At 40.7% G+C, this 21,304-nt stretch overlaps 1 protein-coding gene across 6 annotated transcripts in view; it reads left to right on the top strand.

Moving 5' to 3' along the window:
• Positions 1-21,304, top strand: part of Nos1ap (nitric oxide synthase 1 adaptor protein) — a 297,916-nt gene that overhangs the window by 259,557 nt on the left and 17,055 nt on the right. For all 6 annotated transcript variants that reach the window (XM_078027134.1, XM_078027135.1, XM_040287314.2 and 3 more), the window contains one exon: positions 7,079-7,220. In XM_078027134.1, coding sequence (XP_077883260.1) covers positions 7,079-7,220 — 142 coding nt within the window. The remainder of the gene's footprint in view (positions 1-7,078; positions 7,221-21,304) is intronic.

Genomic DNA, 21,304 nt, shown 5'->3' with positions numbered 1-21,304 from the left:
TCAAGTGGTAGCGCGCTCTCCTGGCATGCGTGCGACCCGGGTTCGATCCTCAGCACCACATACAAACAAAGATGTTGTGTCCGCCGAGAACTGAAAAATAAATATTAAAAAAAAATTCTCTCTCTCTCTCTCTCTCTCTCTCTCTCTCTCTCTCTCTCTCTCTCTCTCTCTCCTCTCTCACTCTCTCTTTAAAAAAAAAAAAAGAAAGAAAGAAAAGGCTTAGGCTAGTGAGTTAACCATGGGCACACAGTCAATCAAAGATGCCACTGAGATTAGAACCAGGCTTTCTGCTCCCAGTCCAGGGATTTGGCCACTAAAACCTAAAGACACAGGAGCCTCTCTGGACTTGAGTTCCTCCAGTAAGGTGATAGGCTTCTCAGGAAGTGTTTGAAGTGATACAATCTTTAAACAGTGAAATTTATATGGCTTTGACTGGGCAGTATCACCAGTAATGGGATGGAGGGATCCCAGCACCTTCGTACTAGTGCTAGGAAGGAGAACCGACAGCAGGTCTGTTTCTCACTGGGTACAGTCAGTGCAGACTCTTCTTATTGACATTGGCATTTCTTGTTGACCTCCTTGGGAGATATAGTGATAGTGTTCATTTACAAGGTCTTTTGCCTCAAGAGGAGCCTCTTGCCTAGTCTCTTGACCTCTCCTGTGGAGTGGACATAATCTTCCTGTCATTTTCTCCCAGTCCTAGGAGGATATGGCTATCTGGCCTGATTGAGAGTGATGGTACTTATTAGCGCATCAGTGCGTGAAGTGTTGGTGATTAACAGGAGCAGCAGGAATCTCTCCATTATCCTCAGGACAACTCCTTGAAATCATTTTGCCTGCAATCACAGCTCAATTGCTTTGGATTAGGAGAAATCATTTCCCCCTGTAATGCTCTCACCATCAAATTGGGGGCCACAGCTGTGAAGTTTGACTCTTATTTAGAGTTGCAGTAGGTTTTGAATTATGACAGTCATGTGCAAAAGAATTAGTCATTTGCCTGGTGAAATTTAAGAGATGAAAGATAGGTCCTCAATTTAGGGCAAGAGACTGTTTTCCATGTCTTAAGTGGAATTGGGTTGGGAAGTCAAAATATAGAAATCATAGCTGGACATGGTGGCATATGCCTATAATCTCAGCTACTCAGAAGACTGAGGCAGGAGGATTCAAGGTCAGCCTGGGCAACTTAGTGAGACCCTGTCTTAAAAGAAAAGATAAAAAGGGCTGCAGATATAGCTCAGTGGTAGAGTACCCATGTGTTCAATCCCAGAGGGGTGGGGGAATAAAAGGGAATCATAGCCAAATCTCTTTATAGATGTTGAAATTGGTACCTGGGAAAGTGAGCTGACTTGTCCACTATCACCCAGTGGGTTACTGACAGTACCGAGATTATAACATCCTTTTATCTCTAGACACTGTGTATTCATGGACTAGCAGAGTAGGAAGGAAAAATTCAACTACCTATTGGAAATTTTATGATGTGCTATTCCTTGTCAATGATGAAAGTCATATCTGCTTTGAAACTAAACTTTCCTTGTACTGAGAAATGTTTTGTTATCCATGAAATAACCTGAGGACAAAAACCCAACCCATCTATCATTTCAAAGCTTTAGTACATTAAATGCTACTATATGTAGAAATCCAAACATACATTGCAAATTCAGCATTGCAAATTCTATGGATCTCAATCATTTGATAAATCTAAGCTAAAATCATTTACTAAATGTTCAATTCAAAGCACATTAAGAAACATGAAATTCAGTTCTATTTTCGTTGAGATTCCGTGGTGGTTAAGTTCACAAGAAGGGCACTATATTTTATTGCTGTGACAGATGAGAAGAATTATAAATCTGTGAGCAAATTCTGATACTGACTTCATGTAAGTCAGTTCTCTGGAACTCAGAAGGACTTGGCAGACAAATCTTGAATACCCAGAATACATGGGGTAGAGGTGGGCTGTAAGCTAGAGCAGAGAGCTGGTAGAGAACCTCAGAAGTGAGGTTTTCCAGAAGTGAGCCCCTACTCTTCTTTTTCCTTGCCTTATTTTCATCGCAATGATGATCTTCATCTTCATTTACACCTTGTATTTTGTGCTTTTGTTTTCTAATTTCCTTGCTTATCTGATGACTTCTTTAATCATCTCCAAAAAATTGTGAAATAGAGAGCTTTTTTTCAGGATAGTGAAATTCAGAAAAATGCCCAATATGATTTATTACATCAGCCAAAGATAAAGACTAGTAATAACCAGTGTGTGTGTTTGTGTGTGTGTGTGTGTGTGTGTGTGTGTGTGTGTGTGTGTGTGTGAGAGAGAGATGCTGAGGTTCAAGCTTGGGATCTCATGTATGCTGAGGATATAACCTGAGGATATATCAGCAAGTGCACTACCACTGAGCTACAGCCCTAGAAACAACTATTCTATAACATGTATATAGCACTTACAAGATTCCAAAGTTTATAGGACCAACAGGGTTACTTAGAATGCGAACAAAAAATACTATGATTTTTTTTTAAGCAGGGTCCTACTGTGTTGCCCAGGCTGATCTCAAACTTCTGGGTTTAAGATCATCTTAGCCTCCCAAGTAGCTGGGACTACAGATGCACACTACTGTGCCCAACTATGATAATTTTTCTATGGACTGGTGAAGTACAGGAAGCAACCTTTTGATTTTCATGTAGTTAAAGTTACTACTATAAGCTTTTGACTATTTTTGAGTAGACAACTCACTCTCACTGCAAATATGGTATTGTTTTTGTGTTCATTGCAGCAATTCATCAAATTTTGATGTCGGCTATGTATCCATTTGGTGTCCATAGTAGGCTTGGTATCCAATTAATAGCCATTGCATCTTGACTTGGTTTCTGTCCTGAGTTGTGGGATATCCTGGGTATGGGAGAGAAGGGGATCTTGTCAACATGAACAGGAAGATGATTTAAAGAAACACTCTGAGAAACATGGAGAGAGTTAGTTGAATAAAGTTCTAAGACAGCTTCCTTTCCATCCCTATTTTTACAAAATTGCCTGTAATTGGTGCTCCCATGAGCTTCAGTGCTCTCCATCTGCAGCTAAGAGTCACTCTGAGGTTAGATATTCCTTTCCAGCTTTGGAAACATCAAAGCAACCGTCTCCAGGCTAATCTCAGTAACTAAAAGCCCACTCATGCTTTGGGGCTACTAATAGAAAATGGCTTTTGAACAGAAAGATTTGATCCATGTGGCAAAGCTCTTTCGAGGGCTTATATAAAACTAATCTGGATTTGTACAAAAATTACATGCAGTATACTACAGTATAATGATGCTTTAATAAAAAATAATAATAATCTGTTAAATTCCAGAGTGGCCAGATCTTGAAACTGGCAAAGGCTGCCTTCCTAACAATCCACTTGTGGTTCAGCTTTTTCCCTGGTTATCTTCAATTTCAATCTTTAAACCTCCACTTTGATTTCCAAAGGCCTGCGTATGGTCACGAGATGTGAGCAACTGCTTCCGTGAGAACAAGGTAACCCCCAAAAACAAGTATTCACAGAAATCTCTGAAAGTTGTTTTTAAAGCTTCTCTTTATCAGAGTTCTCCCTCGAGTCTAAACATGGCTTATTAACTATTAATTCCCAGCATGTGTGACTCCTGCCTTCCAGGGTATAAGGCAGAGTCAGTTTTCTAGCCTAGAAAATCAGCATCACCAAGAGCAGAAGACCTAGCATCAGGAGCCCACAGGGCTGTGCAGAGAGCAAATGGAAGAGGGCCAGCCCCTGCCAGGGGCAGATCACCAAACCCACCACCTTCAAGTAATTGCTTCCATAACAAGATTCTCGTGTCAAACCTCTAAAAGTAGACTTTTCACTGGTGAAGGAAGGAGAGCCTAGAAAGTCAAGGGGCATTTAAACTCATGTAGCCATTTAAGGATCAAGTTAGGAGTCATCCAGCCCCTTTTGCTCCTAGAGTGATAAATGAGGAGGATGGTTCTTTTATGTGTGTTCGTCATTCTGTAAAGCAGATAGTTTGCTTATCCACCCAGTAACCTCTTCAAGTGCAGAGATATCTCACAGAACATGCTACTGTGTCCTTTTACTGTGAATGACAACAGCCTTCGCATCAAAGAAAAGTAGAAGATAAGTTGAAATGAAATGTGCAAGCCTAGAAGTCACGTCCAACAATACCCTCCTACATGGAAACCATTGTACCAGTTCAGACCCAAGATACAGTGGACCCAGGAGTTCTCCTCAGATGCTGTTGGGAAGGAGGGAGATGGTGGCACTCACCCTTTTGATGCCAGCATATGTATGAAGAAGTGATTCCCTTAGGATCTTTACGCTTCTGTCATTAATAAATTAATCCTGGGCTTTCCTTAACTACCTTTTATTTTGTGTTTTAATTGCTTTTTATTGCAGTGAGTTACATATTCAGAATAAAGCATTTCTTGAACACTTACTATATGCCTATCCCTGTGGGAGGTGCCATCATATATCTACTTATTGATCCCTCTGTATGGCAGAGGAGACATTACTTGATACTAGTAATAAGCTTTCCTGTAAAAGATTAGGATTAACTATCTTCCGATAATAAGAGTAAGGGACCAAAGATCTGGCTAGATGTGTGTGAATAACACTTTGGGGTGGACCAGCGTCTTCTTTTCCATCAGAGAGTTGAGCTTCCTGGCCCAGCCTCCTAACTAGGGCTCAGCTTGGTGTCCAAAGGAGATGTAGAAGCTGGGATGTTCCTGGCCTAGCTGGTTAGGCATCATGTCCTTCAAATCACACCTGTTCCCATGTTGGGGAAGTGGAAGAGCAGAGACACCTTGCTTAGTACTGGTGCCTACTAATTCTCAACTTCCTGAGCAGAAAGAATAGTTGTGTCTCAGATACTGCAAGCCTGTGGTTTGAGAAGGGGCCTAGGCCTGCCCTTTGGACCCAGGAGGGAATTAAGGGTGAACACTGAGAGCAGAGGTTCTGATCCACCACCAGGTGATGGGGGACCTCAAGACACTTACCTGTCTCCTGTTTCACTTAAGTTTCCCATCACCCATGTCTCTTAACTGAGTGATCAGTTAAAAATATCTGTCTAGGGCTGGGAATGTGGCTCAGTGGTAGAATGTTTGCCTGGCATGCATAAGGCTCTGGGTTTGATTCCTATCACCACAAACAAACAAACAACAAAAAACACTTTTGAGGTAAGAGGGTTTGTTCCCCCTCTCTTGGTATTGGGGATTGAACCCAGATGGGCTTTACCAACAAGACACATCATCTCAGCTTTTTAAGTTTTGAGATAGTCTCACAAAGTTGCTGAAGCCTGGCCTCAAATTTGGGATCCTCCTGCCTCAGCCTTCCACATTGCTGGGATTATAGTTGTGTAACACCATGCCCAAGCAAGCTAAGAAGTTTAAATTGTAAGACAGTCACTGCTAGAAGGTTGTTTGAGTTGGGGAATATAAAGAGGACTAGAAGAAGATGGAAATCTTAAAACGACATGTGGACAATGATTGACCTAATGCCTTTATTAGGGAATGTTTTGGCCTGAAGTAAATGGAAGGAACATAGAAGTTACCCCAGGCCTGAGGAAACAAGCAAGGGTAACAAGTTTAGCAGAGACTGGATTCAAGCAGCAGTCCATATGTGGTGTTCCAAGGCCTGAGGAATTCATGAAGATAACAGTGAGAACAAATCTCATTATTATGACAAGTATAAATGAATCATTTATTTACCCTTAAACAGGTTCTATAAATTTACCAAAACACTGGGTAGCAGGTTATACTGCAATACCAATTACCTCATGCTTTTAAGAGGCTCCTCTTGCCGGACACAGTGGTGTACGCCTGTAATCCCAGTGGCTTGGGATTACAAGTGGCTCAGCCGAGGCAGGAGAATTGTGTTTAAAGCAACTTAGCAAGGCCCTAAGAAATTCTGCAAGACCCTGTCTCTAAAATATAAAAAAGGGCTGGGGATGGGCTCAGTGGTTAAGCACTCTATTCAATTCCCAGTACCCCCACCCCTGCACAAAAAAGTTCTTTTTGACTTCTGATGTTACCTTGGGAGTTTCAAATGTGATCAGTGGACTGTATGATATCATCAGGTAGTCACAACTAATCTAAAGTCAGATCACCCCAAACATGATTGATGTTAGGCTGGGTTATTGGGTGACAATCACAGTGATATATCTGAAGTCTGTGGTGGAATATTTGAGAGCCACTGGGGTAAGAGCATGTGGAACATTCCCAGCCTGAGCTCTGAAACTCCGTATCTCATAGTTGTCTCATTTTTACTCCTTGAAAGAAGGTTGAAAGGTGACGAGTCATCAGATTAGAGTAAGTGATCCACCTTTGAGACCCTGTCCTGAGAACCCTGCCTGTGCCTCTTCCTCACTGCCTGCAGGTGTTGCCGAAGACTCTGGGAACAGGTTTCTTTGTCCTCCCCTCCTCTCCTAGTTAAGCAGTGGGACACTGGGAGTCAGGGGCTAGTTCTCTTCTTTGGCTCCTAAAAGAAGAGGTTAAACAGTAAAACAGGAGAAAATAGCCATCCAAGTGAGCAATATCTTATTAGAGTAAGCCTCGGAAAGCTCACCTTGGCCTTAGTTAGCAAAGTGTCAGTTGACTCTGATGTTAGGCCAAGGCTTCCAAGCCCCAGAGCATCACAGCCCAAGGTCTACAGAGCTCCTAGGAAATCTGACATCTGGAGAAAGAAACAGCTGAGTTCCTCTTGGTTTGATGGGCCTATTAAACACTTGATAATGGTTGGCAAAATGATGTTGAAGCATATTGATTAATATGCTTATACTTAGAAGGAAAGAGTTGGGGCTAAGTCTAGAATTGGTATATTTCTCAGCATATGTCCTTTCCGTTGATTGATTGTTTCAAAACTATGGTGACAGTTTCTATTTTCTGGAGTATTTCAAGAAGGGAAAGTATTTTTGTACTCTTCTTTCTGAATATGTACACATCTGAACAACCTTAGGATTTTCCATCTCTTTCCTTTGCTGGTTTCCTGGGTTTTTGATCACATGCCCCTTGCACTTCCCACCCACCCGCACCCCTTCTTGTGTCCTTGTAGAGTCACCGTAGCCTTCACTCGTCCTTCTCCTTCCTCTTCCCCAGAGCCAAGCTATGCGAATCGTCCGGACTGTGGGGCAAGCCTTTGAGGTCTGCCACAAGCTGAGCCTACAGCACACACAGCAGAACGCAGACGGCCAGGAAGATGGGGAGAGTGAGAGGAACAGCAATGGCTCAGGGGAACCAGGTAGGCACCTCGGATGCATTGGGTATGGAGAAGGAGGCAGGAAGACTACCATAGTGGATCACTGCTCCAAATACCAGGTTATTAATTTACTTAAATTTAAAAAAAAATCCATGTTTCTCTCTAGGTTCCAGATTTTTTCTTTAAGGTATATGTACTATTGTGTGTGTGTGTGTGTATGTGTGTTTTTGCTGGGAATTGAGCCCAGGAGCACTCTGAGCTACATCCCCAGCCCTTTTTATTTTTCAATTTTAAGATAGAATCTTGATAAAGTTGCCCAAACTGGCCTTGAACTTGCAATCTTCCTACCTCAGCCTCCCAAGTTACTGGGATTACAGGTGTGTGCCCCTGAGCCCAGCATTTATTACTTTTTATAACCAAAATGTTTAAATTTTTAAGCCAGAAAGCATTTAAGTTGGATATTAGGAAATATTTTGTAAAGATAGAGCTTTTTCTGCTACCATATCACTACCATATCACTATATTTCCCACCCAAAGAAAATTTCAGTTAAAAAGCACCCCTGTAAAACAAATTAGAAAGAATATAAATTCACAGTTACTTAATTTTTTGGTACGTTATATATGTTCATATATGTTATGTGAAAACATATTAATTTATATAATATGGTATATGAATATCTTTATATAAATATAGATATTAGCAAGAAAAAGAACAGTGGAGAATTAAGAAAACAAACTGAAAACTATTAGAACTGAGAGAATTCATTTAAGGCACAGTCCAGAATTACATAAATATCTATGGTTTTCATAGATTCTAACAACAATGGTTAGAAATCATAATAGAAGTAAATCTATTAAAATAAAAGCTTTTAAATATAAAATGCAGATGAATAAATGTATTATTTTACATTTTAAAAATGGCATGTTCCTGAATGGAAAATCTCAACATTGTAAAAATGTTAATTCTCCTTGTGTTCATCGATATTAAAATATGAATATTTAATATTAAAATATTTAAAAACATTTAACATAATATAAATTTCTAACAGTGAAAGGAGAATCATAGTGAGCTACATAATTCAAAACTTATGGGATGTAGCTAAAACAAGGCTCAAAAAAAAAAATCCAAAGTTTAAATCATTTAAATTAATAGATGACATGTCTTGAAAATCAAATGAATTAAGGATCCAACTCAAAAAGTTAGAAAACAACAAATAAATCTTATATTGGAAATGACAGGTTTACAATAGACTCTTGATTTGCATGCCAGCTGTACCATCATGAGCTATGTGATCTTGGACAAATTCTATAACCTCTTGGTTCTTAATTTTTAATCTGAGAAATAGGAATCATAGTAATGCCTACCTTATAGATTACTATAATATTGGATGAACTGATACATTTAAAAGGCCGTATTGCCTGGCACAATGGTGCATGCCTGTAATTTCACTATTTGGGAGGCTGAGGCAAGACGATTATAAGTTCAAGGCCAGCTTGGGAAACTTAGCAACACCTTGTCTCAAAATAAAATTAAAAAGGGCTGGGGTGTAGCTCAGTAGTAAAGTGTTCCTGGGTTCAATCCCCAGTAGCAGAAAAAAAAAAAAGAATTTATCCTAAATGTAGACCCATACACATTTGAAATGATGGATTGTAGAATAAAGTTGCCTAAGAAAAGAATCAGTTTAAAACCAAAGCATTGGAAATGGCAATGGATAACTTTTAAAAGACATAATCTGCTTATTGCATTTCTTTTTTAATAGTGCATTATAGTTATACATAATGTTGGGGTTCAAAAAATAAGAGAAAGAAAAAAACCAAGGTTAGAACTGTGGTATGGTATGCTACCAATTATACTGTATTATAAATCCATATATATATAAATGTATGTATATGTATATACACACTCATGTCTCTTATGCATAGTCTGTTTCCTACATGATACACAAGAAACTGACAACTGTAGATGGCTAGGGTGGCAGCAATATTTGCTTTCCACCACACTTTAATAGTTTTTCTTTTTTAATTTTGGACATTTATTAGTCATAAATTCAGAAAGCCTAACATTTTCTTCTAGTGCTCAGTTTCTATGTGATGAAAGGACTCACCTTACTTAGCTCTTGGTTCATCATTTTTATTAGACAGTGGTACTTTTTTCCTAATGCAATCATCTCAGTGATCTTGATTAACAACAACAACAACAAAAATTACCATATAGATAGAGCTTTATATTTTGCTATGTTCCTGTCCTTTTTTTTCAGTTCTATTTTCCCCACTCCTCCCTGTGTGCCACTAGCTTCTTCCTGCCCTGAATGTGTCAATGTAAACTTTTAAAACTTTTCATTTTTGTGCTCTGAGGCTTAGAGATAAAACAGAACTACAGGTAGGTTTTGGCAACTATTTCACATATCTCTGCTGGTCAGTGAGTAGGGTGTAATGGTGACAGTTGCTTGTAATACTCATCTAGAGACACCAAGAGACTCTTAGAGAGCAGAGACCAGGGTGTTTGCTTCTGTGCTGGAGAATGCTGTCAAAGCATTCAACTGGAGAAGCAGTATTTCTTGACACATTGAGGCCTTTTAAAATTTTTTTAAAATTTTGGTACCAGGGATTGAGCCCAGGGGCTTTATACCACTGAGCCACATCCCCACCCTTGTTATTTTTTATTTTGAGACGAGGTCTCACTAAGCTGCTGAGGCTGGCTTTGAATCTGCAGTTCTCCTGCCTCAGCCTCCCGAGCTGTTGGGACTACAGGCATCTGCCACTTGTTAACGCCTCTTCAGTGATGCCCTGCTCCTCTGCTGTTGGAGACCTGTAGCTTTCAAGAGCTTTCAAACCAGAGTCTCACCAGCAGCTGGTATATGCATATACAAAGAAATTCTAACCAGAAAGTAAAGTGCATTGTTTCCAATGAAACCAGTTTGTTCTATAGTGAAAGGGGCTGGACACAGGTGTTTGCCCTTAGGCTAAGCATTCAAACACCTTTGTTTTCACAGAAGTCCTGTCTGAGGAGCCTGCTCTAATATACACGTACTTAATCAGAATAATCAGAATTTACTGCTCAGCTGCTGGCTAGAGAGGTCAGGATGGTCTGGGTTAGCCATTTTTTTTCTCCCAGTGCTGGGGATCAAATCCAGGGCTTATGCATGTTAGTCAAGTGCTCTATAACTGAGCTACCCCTTCAACCTCTGGATTGGCCTTTTGAAGAGAATTGCCTGTGCAGTGTTTCTTATAGACAGTGCCAAGGGTAGTTTTATTTCTCCCTATAGTGGGAGCTTCTCTTTCCTCCCACCTCCAGCCCTTGTCGCCATCTGCTGGGTGGCTGGGTTGATGTAATTTCCTGGGGTGCTATGGAGGATTCACTCTGGGGAGTCAGTGGAGGCTCCAATAAGGGATCTCATCCTGTCCTTTTTTTCATTTCTATTTTCCCCACTCCTCCCTGTGTGCCACTAGCTTCTTCCTGCCCTGAATGTGTCATGTACCTCTCTGCCAAGGGTCCCTGCATGCACCTTGAGCAGGCAACCTACTCACACTGCAGTCCTAGCATCCTATCTTCTGGAAGCCCTGACTTCCAACCCCATTCTCCCATTCTCTTCTCTTCCCCTTCCAGAAAATTCAAAGACTTTTTCCTATCCTGGCTTCCTATGTTCTTTGCTCCAGGTTGATGTTATTGACGTTCAATCCCCTGTGTACCAGACACATAGCGTCCTCTATCTTTAGTGAAGTGTGAACCCTGGGAAAATGGGGACTTCCTAGCACAATAAATACTTGTTAAATAAACTGGCAAGCACTATCAGTGAGTGGGGCTAAGGTGTCCATATTTATTAGTCATTGTCAACAAGTACTAATTAATTGCTTACTCTATGCTAACATGAGCATGGAGATTGAGGAGATATTTCAACAGGGAGTGACTTTTGTACAGCCTCTTGATGAAAAATAATGACACATAATATGCAGGAGTTCTGTGGAATTGAGGTGATAAAGCACAGAGGGTGAGACAGAAGACTAGACCAATATTGATAGGGCAGTGATGGTTATGGTGGGGATGGGTAGAGGCTAATGCCATTTTGCTCTTTTAGCTGTAATAGATGATCAGCATAGAAGTAACGGATCCACTGGCTGAGTTTACCTTTATTTTTTTTTTAAGAGAGAGACAGAGAGACAGAGACAGAGAAAGAGAGAGAATTTTTTAATATTTATTTTTCAGTTTTTGTCGGACACAACATCTTTATTTATTTATTTATTTATTTATTTATTTATTTATTTATTTATTTATTTTTATGTGGTGCTAAGGATCAGACCCGGGCCGAACGCATGCCAGGAGAGCGTACTACCACTTGAGCCACATACCTTTATTTTTAATTACATTTTTGGAGATAATTTTTTTGAGTCACATTAACATACATGTGTGTATTAGTCAGAGTTCTCTAGAATCAACAGGAAATATGATTATAAAAAGATGATGTATTAGATTGTCTTATGCAACCAGAAGCTGGATAATCCATAATAGCCATCTGCAGACTGGAGAGCTGGAAGAGCCAGTAGCTGCACAGTCCGAGAGACTGAAGCCCCAGAACAAGAGGAATCAATTGTGCTACCCTAGTCCAAATACTTCTGGAAACACTCCCTGGAGAATCACTGGCAGAGTCCGCTTTGGAAGAGCGAAGAAATGAGAATCCAATATCCTTAGGTGATCACATCAGCAATCCAGAACCTGTTCAAGAATTGAGCTTGCATCTGCTACTGCTCTTTGTTCTTCCAACTTTTATTTCATCCAAGCCACTATCCAATTATTGGATGGTGCTGCCCATGCTTAGGGAGGGTCTCCACTTCAGTTCACTATCCCACATGCCAGTCATTCCTAGACACACCCTCATTGACACACACAGAAGCCTCTTTTTTTAAAATTTCTTTTTATTTTTATTATTAGTTGTTCAAAACATTACATAGCTCTTGACATATCATATTTCATACATTTGATTCAAGTGGGTTATGAACTCCCATTTTTACTCCGTATACAGATTGCAGAATCACATCGGTTACACATCCACATTTTTACATACTGCCATACTAGTGTCTGTTGTATTCTGTTGCCTTTCCTATCCTCTACTATCCCCCCTCCCCTCCCCTTCCCTCCCATCTTCTCTCTCTACCCCATCTACTGTAGTTCATTTCTCTCCCTTGTTATTTTTGCCCTTTCCCCTCACTTCCTACACAAAAGCCTCTTAATCATCAGAACCTCTTAATCCAATCAAGTTGACAATTCAAATTGAGCATTACATTTATATGTCAGTCAATTTTGTGTCACTATGACCCAGATACCTGACAAAAACAATTTAGAGGATGAAAATTTTGTTTTGAACTCAATGATTTCAGAGTTCAGTTCATAGTTGGCCAGCTCCATTGCTCTGGGCCTGAGATAAGGCAGAATATCATGGTTAAAGGCAGTGATGGGTGAACACTGCTCTGTTCATGCCCTCCAGGAAGCAGAGAGAGTGCCATGAGCCAGGGACAAGATACAACGCAAGAACACGTCCCCAGTGGCCTACTTCCTCCAGCCACAACTCACTGCAGACAGTTACCACCCAGTAGTGCGTTCAAATTATTAAACTGTCAGATGTATTAATCCATTGATGAGATCACATTTCTCATAATCTAATCATTTCACCTCTGAACATTCCTGTGTTGGGGATCATGCATTCAAAAACGAACTTTTCAGAGGAACTTTCTAGATCCAAACCATAACAACACCATATCTTTATTGCTTTGTACCTTTTATATACCACTCTCCCTACGAATATAATTAATATTTTATATGTAGAGACATCTAGGTCCATTATAGGAAGATCTGTTAGGTCTAGTGTAGTTTCTTCAAAATTTAGAATACAAATAGGCACTGAGTTTGTTCAAGGAGGTCAAGCATGCATTGGTGAGCTCTAAATCCCATTGGCCTCCTTCAGGGAAAGTGAACCTTGTGGGCTTGTCCATTGTCCTTAGCTAGGGTTCCAGCGCTGAGAATGTGGCCTGAGGAGTGATGATACCTGTGTTAGGGAGGTGTGTATATGTGTGTATACTCAGATATAGAGTGAGAGATTATTTTTATGTTCATATGGTATGGGGATTGAAGCCAAGGGTGATTTACCACTGAGCTATATTCCCCAGTCCTTATTATTTTTTATTTTGAGACAGAATCTCATCAAGTTGCCCAGACTAGCCTCAAATTTGTGATTCTCCTGCCTTGACCTTTCAGGTAGCTGGGATTATAGGCATGTGGCACTGTGCTCACACATGATTGTGTGATCTGGGTATAGTAGAAATTTGCAGGATCTACAGGCTGAAGACCCAGGGAAGAGGTAGTTTAAGTCTGAAGGCTGTCTGCTAAAAGAATTCCCTTTTCCTACTGGGAGATCAATCTTTGTTCTGTTCAGCCCTTCATCTGATTGGATGAGCCCCTCTAGGACATGGGCTTGACCCAGAGTCTACTAATTGAAGTGTTAATCTCATCTAAAAAAAAAAAAAAAAAAAAAAAAAAAAAACCTCACAGCAACCTCTAGAATACTACTTGGCCAAATATCTGGGTCCCTCAGTATCCTTGCCCAGTTGGCACATACAGTTAGTTAACTGTCACCAAAGTAAGGCAGTTGTGTGGTCCCATGAGAAAACACTGGGGCAGTGGACTAGAGATGCAGAACAATTGGGTTTGAATTGAATTCAGCTGAGTGATGCTCAGCAGTCTTCGCATTCTCTCTGGACTATGTTTCTCCTCCATCAGGTGTTGTGAGTGAATGCAGCACAGTGCCTAACAGTGTGTGCTGTTATTTTTGGTTCTGGGGGACTGAACCCAGCAGTGCTTTACCACTGAGCTACATCCCCAGTCCTTTTAATTTTTTCATCTTGAGAAGGGATTCACTAAGTTGCTGAAGTTGGTCTTGAAACTTGTGATCCTCCTGTCTCAGCCTCTTGAGAAGCTATAGGTGTGTGCCAACACAAGAGTTAGCTATTTAGCTAGGGTTCCAGTGCTAACTTTAGAATATCTGACCTCATCTGTACTCTGAGGTGAGTAGACAAGGAGATCTCTGAAGTACTGTGATCTCTGAAGTCCAAGGTCTGTGGTGGATCAGGTGCCTTCTGATTGCCATGTAGTACTACATTCATGAAGTCGAACATGCTAAGTATCAGCACTTGCAATTATTATTTGGATCTGGGGTTGGAAGTATTTTCTTATCCAGGAAGATTTTGTTCTGCCTTACCCCCTAGTCACTTCCTGTTTACCACCCCACTCACTATTTACTATCTATAAACTGCTAGGAGCATGTTTCTTCTTTTTGTAAATGCTTTCCCCAGAAGCATTTATTGACTCCACTAGGATTTTCCCTTGTAATGGGGCACCTTGAGGGTCCAGAGGAGAGCTGTTAGTTGATAGTTTTTTACAAGGATCTTCTTCTGTTGGGAGCTTTTCATTTCACACAGTGTTTATCTTTCCAGTGGAGCCTCCCTGTGATATGATGTCAGGCCCTTTATTGAACAGAAGAAACTTGTTTACTCTTGGTAACTGAAAGTGTAAGTCCTGCAGAGGCTTCCTTGTCTTCTTTGATGTCTTGTCAGTGCTTTCCTTCCTGGGTTTTAGCTGTGCTTTTAATGAGGTTATTCACTTTTCTCGTGTCCATCTCCTCTCTCTCTCCCTCTCTGTGCCTTTCTTCCCTCCTTGTTCTCTCCACTGTTCCCTACCCTGGGGGAAGATTTATCTTTTGTGTCTTTTGGCAGCAGCTGCCCTTGGCGGTTCCTGGGGCTCAGAGCCAGGTGGGGTCACTGCCCCTGTCCCACTTGTCTTGTTTTGTCCTGTGTTGTTTCAGATCCCTGGAGGGCTTCCTGGGAGAGATCCTGCTCCCCTGGAGGCATGCCTCTGCCCTTGGCACAGACAGTCCCACACAGGGAAGGGCTTGGAGCCCTTTGGAAAAATAAGCTTCTTAAAAATGAAACTGGGGGTTGGGTGGCAAGAGCACTTAAAATCTACTCTCAGCAAAAATCACATAAATAATATTAGTAACTAGAGCCCTCATGTTGTACATTATATCTCTGGACTTGTTCATACCCTACATATCTGATACTTTGTATTAATTCATCTAAATCTCCCTGTTTTCATTCTCAACCACATCCTTTGGAACCACTGTCTCATTCTCTACTTCTATGTATTCAATTATTTTTTAGCTAGACATTTGAAATTTTCCCAACTGTAGTCACCATTGCACTACCTATAAACATACCAAAATGTTATGTTATGTCTTAAATATTTAACATATCCAACAAAAAAAATCAAAGAAAAATAAAACTTTTGCTATCTAGACAATGAACACTGGATGGATAATTATTGATTGATTGGTTGATTGTGTTTCTGGGGATTGAATGCAGGAACATCCTACCACTGAGCTAGCTGCATCCCTAGCCTTATTTATTTTTGAGACAGGATCTTGCTAAATTGCTCAGGCTGGTCTTCACTTCTAATCCTCCTCCCTCAGTCTTGAGTAGCTAGAATTACAGCTGTGTGCCACTGTATCCAGCAATGGAACTATTTATGAGGCACCTATTACATCTACTAGGTATGGGCATCCTGCTTGCTCAGAACAGCAAGCCTCCTTTGAACTCTCTGCATTTCTGCTCTCCCACATCTGCTCTTGCCTTTCCTTGGGCCACTACTGCCTGAGCCTTTGCTTCTCCTCATCTTCTAACTCCTTTGTTTTTAACTCTTCCTTCATTCAACAAGTGTTTATCAAGTCTACAATGTGTGTCAGACTCAACTCAGGAACTGGGGACATTGTAAATAAGGCAATAAACTTCCTGCTGGGGAAGAGCTCACATTCCAAGTTGGTGTAGGGGATGCAAACAAGTTACAAAATAAGTCAGCTTAAGTTACAGAGTGTAAAAGTAGAGAAGAAATTAAGGCAGGGTAGATGGGGACTAAGCGTGGAAAGCAGCTGGGCCTGGTGGTACATGTTTGTAATCCCAGCGACTAGGGAAGCTGAGGCAGGAGAATTATAAATTCAAGGCCTACGTGGTCAGCTTAGCAAGACCTTGTTTCAAAAAATCTAAAAGCTGAAGATGTAGCTCAGTGGTAGAGTGGGGTTTAATTCTTAGTACTATAAAAATAAGGTACATACATACATAGACAGATAGGAAGGCAAAGAGCTATGACGATTAAAGACATTAACCAGGATGTAGGCTCTCTGTTCACCTCACAGATTGTTTCTTTTGCTGAGAAGAAACTTTTCAGTTTGAGTCCATCCCATTTATTGATTCTTAGTTTTAATTCTTGCACTATAGGAGTCTTATTAAGGAAGTTGGGGCCTAATCCCACAAGATGAAGATTAGAGCCTACTTTTTCTTCTATTAGATGCAGAGTCTCTGGTTTAATTCCTAGGTCCTTGATCCACTTTGAGTTGAGTTTTGTGCATGGTGAGAGATAGAGGTTTAATTTCATTTTGTTGCATATGGATTTCCAGTTTTCCAAGTACCATTTGTTGAAGAGGCTGTCTTTTCTCCAATGTATGTTTTTGACACCTTTGTCTAATATAAGATAATTGTAATTTTGTGGGTTACTTTCTTTGTCTGCATTTTGGGAGCAAATTTTTACCCCTCACATATCAGATAGAGAACTAATCTCTAGGGTATATAAAGAACTTAAAAAGCTACGCACAAAAGCAAAATAAATAACCCAGTCAATAAATGGGCCAAGGACCCAAACAGACACTTCTCAGAAGAGGATACACAATCAATCAACAAATATATGAAAAAATGTTCATTATCTCTAGCAATTAGAGAAATGCAAACCAAAACTACTCTAAGATCATCTCACTCCGGTCAGAATGGCAGCTATTATGAAGACAAACAACAATAAGTGTTGGCGAGGATGTGGGGAAAAGATACACTCATACACTGCTGGTGGGACTGCAAATTGGTGCAGCCAATATGGAAAGCAGTATGGAGATTCTTTGGAAAACTAGGAATGGAATCACCATTTGATCCAGCTAGCCCTCTCCTCAGACTATACCCAAAGGACTTAAAACAGCATATTACAGGGACACAGCACATCAATGTTTATAGCAGCACAATTCACAATAGCTAAACTGTGGAGCCAACCCAGATGCCCTTCAGGATGAATGGATAAAAAAAAATGTAGCATATATACACAATGGACTATTACTCAGCAATAAAAGAGAATAAAATCATGGCATTTGCAGGTAAAAGGATGGAATTGGAGAAGATAATGCTAAGTGAAGTTAGCCAATCCCCCCCAAAAAAACAAATGCTGAATGTTTTCTCTGATATAAAGAGGCTGATTCATAGTGGGGTAGGGAGGGGGAGCATGGGAGGAATAGATGAACTCTAGATAGCACAGAGGGGTGGGAAGGGAAGAGAGGGGGCAGGGGGTTAGCAATGATGTTGGAATGTGATGGACAACATCATTATCCAAAGTACATGTATGAAGACATGAATTGGTGTGAATATACTTTATACACAGAGATATGAAAATTTGTGTTCTATATGTATAATAAGAATTGTAATGCATTCCATTGTCATGTATTTAAAAAGTAAAATCAATTTTAAAAAAGACACCAACCAGTCTGCCAGCTTTAAGCCCTAACTCTGTCCTTACCAACTATGTGCTTTGATTCCTTTATCTGTCAAATGGGGATAATAATAATATCCACCTCTTACAGTGGTTATTATGATAAATGAGTTAATATATGTAAAACCCTTAAATTACTGTGTGGAACATTGTACGTTTCAGTTAAGATTAAGCTATTACTATTACAGTTTCAAGGTAAAAGGTGACCTTAGCAAGGACAGAGCTGGTAACTCCTTTTTTTTTTTTTTTTTTTTTTTTGTATTGCTTTGTTTTGTTTTTGTCTATACCAGTGCTTGGCCGTGTCCCAATTCTGCATTCTTACAGCAGTACTTAGTCATTGTAACCCTGTGGCACCAAACAACCCTGTGGAAAACCCCATCTGTGGATTTGTCCATTTTCTCACTGGAGATTCCTAAACTTGGCCTGGGTGACTGTGCTCTTCAGCAGTTCTGCTTGTCCCCAGCTCCCTTCTCCTGTCCAAGATTAGCCCTTTCACCTGTCTTTGCATTGTACCCCAGTGTCACTCCTTCACAAACCTTGAGCTATCAGTTATCTTACTCCTGTATCTTTATCTGAATCTTCTGTGCTCGATTTTTCTTCCCACTGCAGATTGATAAGGTCAAGCCTTGTCTGTCCTAAAAACAACAAAGAAAAATTTTCTTTTTCCTATGTCTCCCTAGCCTGTGGCATTATTTCTTGTCTTTCCTTCATAGCCAAGTTTCTTATAAACTTACCTATATTCACTGTTAGCCTCCTTATTTTTTTTCCAGATTCCTTTGCAAGTGCCCCTTTAAGTTTTGGAGTTGCTCCTGAACTTGGTCCCTTATTTCTTTCCTGACTTCTTGTGATTTCTGCAAACATCTGTCTCTAGGCTGGACCTCTCCAGAACTCTCCATTCATACACTATTTTTTCTTTTTGGTGGTCCAGGGGGTTGAACCCAGAGGTACTCTATCACTGAGCTACATCTCCAGCTTTTCTTTCCTTCCTTCCTTTTTCTTTCTTTCGTTTGACACAGAGTTTTGCTAAATTGCCTAGGCTGGTCTCAAACTGGAGATCTTCCTGCCTTAGCCTCCCGAGTTACTGGGATTATAGGCATTCACCTTAGCACCTAGCTCATATGCTGTCTCAGTGGATGCACTGCATGTATCCTTTCAGTTATCACTATTTCAGAGGCTGAAAGAGCCAAGGTCAAGGTGCTGCCAATTCTCACTGTGTCCTCACTAATCTCTTTATATGGGCTCTACACTCATTACCTTCTAAAGGTCTCTTCTTCAAATACTACACTGGACTTTAATTCGTAAATTTAGTGGGGAGAAGAAGAAGATACAAATATGTGGCCCATAACATGTACATGACAGCCTGATGGAATCTCCGTTCAGCTCTTATACACACTCTTATCATTTCAACACATGTAAAATTGAACTCATCCCCTTACCCACAATCCAGTTCCTCCTGAAATTTCCTTATAGGTGCCAGATTCCACCCAGGCACCTAAATCAGATGTTTAAAAATTCATCCTATACATTTCCCTGCCACTGTACATCATGGACAAGTGTCCAGCTAAGCCTTGTGATTTCCACCCCTAGAAGACCTTGCAGATAGACTCCACTTCTCTGTTTCATTGTCACCCCTACAGCTTAAGCCCTCATGTTTCTCATCTTAAAGTATTGGTTTTTCTTGTTCCTTTTGCATCTATCCTCCCCTTTCACCCTATCTTTCACCCTATCTCTAGGGTGAAATTTTAAAGAATGAATGGTATTACTCATTTTTAATGCATCAAAATAAGATTCTGACTCTTCTTGGTCAGGTTCCTCCGGGCAGAACTATTTGTGGTGCCCGACCTGCTGTGGATTTCCGTGCCTCTTTGTCTTTGCACTTTGTCTTTGCCTTGCCCTCTGTCTAGAATGTCACCCACAGCCCTCCCTCCCCTATGCCTTCACTGGTATTTTCCTACAGGAGTTGCTTTCTTCCCTGCATAGGCTTTAAACTCCACCTGTTAGGTGCTCCTTTCTGTTATCCTGCACCTTGGATAGCTCTCCCATAGGCAACACAGCCTCAGTCTACAGCTATGGTTTCTGTATTTTTCCTCCATCAGACTAGACAAGCATAAAAATCAGATTTGTCTTACTCATCTTTATGCACCATGTGCAGTAGATATCTATCATATACAAGGTACTTAATAAATGCTTATGAAATAAATGAATGAAATAAGTATGTCTAATGCCCTCTAGTTCCTGTTTAGTGTATCAAGTTGAGATAGTTTAAACAGTTCAAAGCATCCATATGCCCACCCCCAATCTTGGTACTACTTCCTTATGTTACATTTAAGAACCCGTAGTGCCCCCACTCCATTAGTTTTCTGGATTTTCCAGAAAGGTTTTTATGCCTTTTCTTTTGCCTACGTTTCTCTATGCTGGACAGTTGGAGATTCCATATTTCCTCCTTTATTTACTAGGATCTAAAGATGGTCAAGAGCTAATGACCATTAGTTCTTTTAGGTCTCCTCTTATCTAGTATGCTATTAGGCACCCATAATATTTATAGCTGTTCCCAGTTCTAACAGATCTATTATTGTCCTATTTCATTAAGTCAACAAGACTGTGTGATCATTGAAGCCCCTGCTGGGCAGCAGAAAGTCTTTCAGAAAGCAGTCCCCTGGTTTTGCTTTAGTTTGGGAATTGATTAGCACAGACAGAATGGCTGAGCAGTTTGGTTTCTTAGGACCTGCTCAGATCATAGGAGATTTTTTTCTGATCCCAGACAAAGTCATCTCTAAACCTTCTGTGTCTGGAGCTTCTCAGTCTTCATTGTGAGGATCCCTAAGGATAGAGAGAGGAGAGAGAGCCTCCTCTTGTAGTTTGCTCTACTGATTTGCTACCCTGTCACAACACTATGTCTTTTGTTGGTATTTATGTGACACTTTCTCTGAGTCAGATCCTTAGGCAACAGATGAATGGGACACAGCCCTGGTCTTGAGTCTAGAAGGGAAAAGTGGGTATGTTCAATGCTGTGTGCTCAGTGCCCTGAAACACAGGTGCAGGGAGTGCTCCTGGAGCTTAACTCCTCCTGACAGCTGATGACAATTTCCCCTGCCCAGACCAATGTCCATTTCATCCTGATTATTCCTAGACAAGTGTGGAGAAAAAGATGCTTAGTATCCAGCAGCAGCCACCACCTAAACAACAGCTACGAGTTTCCATAAGCCCAGTCTCTTGCTAACCCCAAAATGTCAAGGTCACTTCTGGGTGGTTGTATGGTAGAAAACAGGTGGCTTCTATGCTCCCTGCCTGCTGGCTCATGAAAGAGTAAAAGAGCTGCTCCAGCAGGCCTTGGTCAGGGCCATCCTTTCTGTTAAATACCTTTGCAACCCCTCAACAGGGCCACCTTCCCAGCTCCTGTAGCAGCCTGGAGAAAAAACAAGTACACTGTTGACTTTTGAAACACCATGCTGATTTTCCCAGATGACTGGTTGGGTTGGCAAAGGAAGAATTCCTAGAACTATTT

The sequence above is a fragment of the Ictidomys tridecemlineatus genome, chromosome 11 (genome assembly GCF_052094955.1).
Source record: "Ictidomys tridecemlineatus isolate mIctTri1 chromosome 11, mIctTri1.hap1, whole genome shotgun sequence".
In the NCBI taxonomy this organism is placed as follows: Eukaryota; Metazoa; Chordata; class Mammalia; order Rodentia; family Sciuridae; genus Ictidomys; species Ictidomys tridecemlineatus.
Note: the sequence above shows the minus strand (reverse complement) of the source record. Positions and strands in the feature narration are given on the sequence as shown.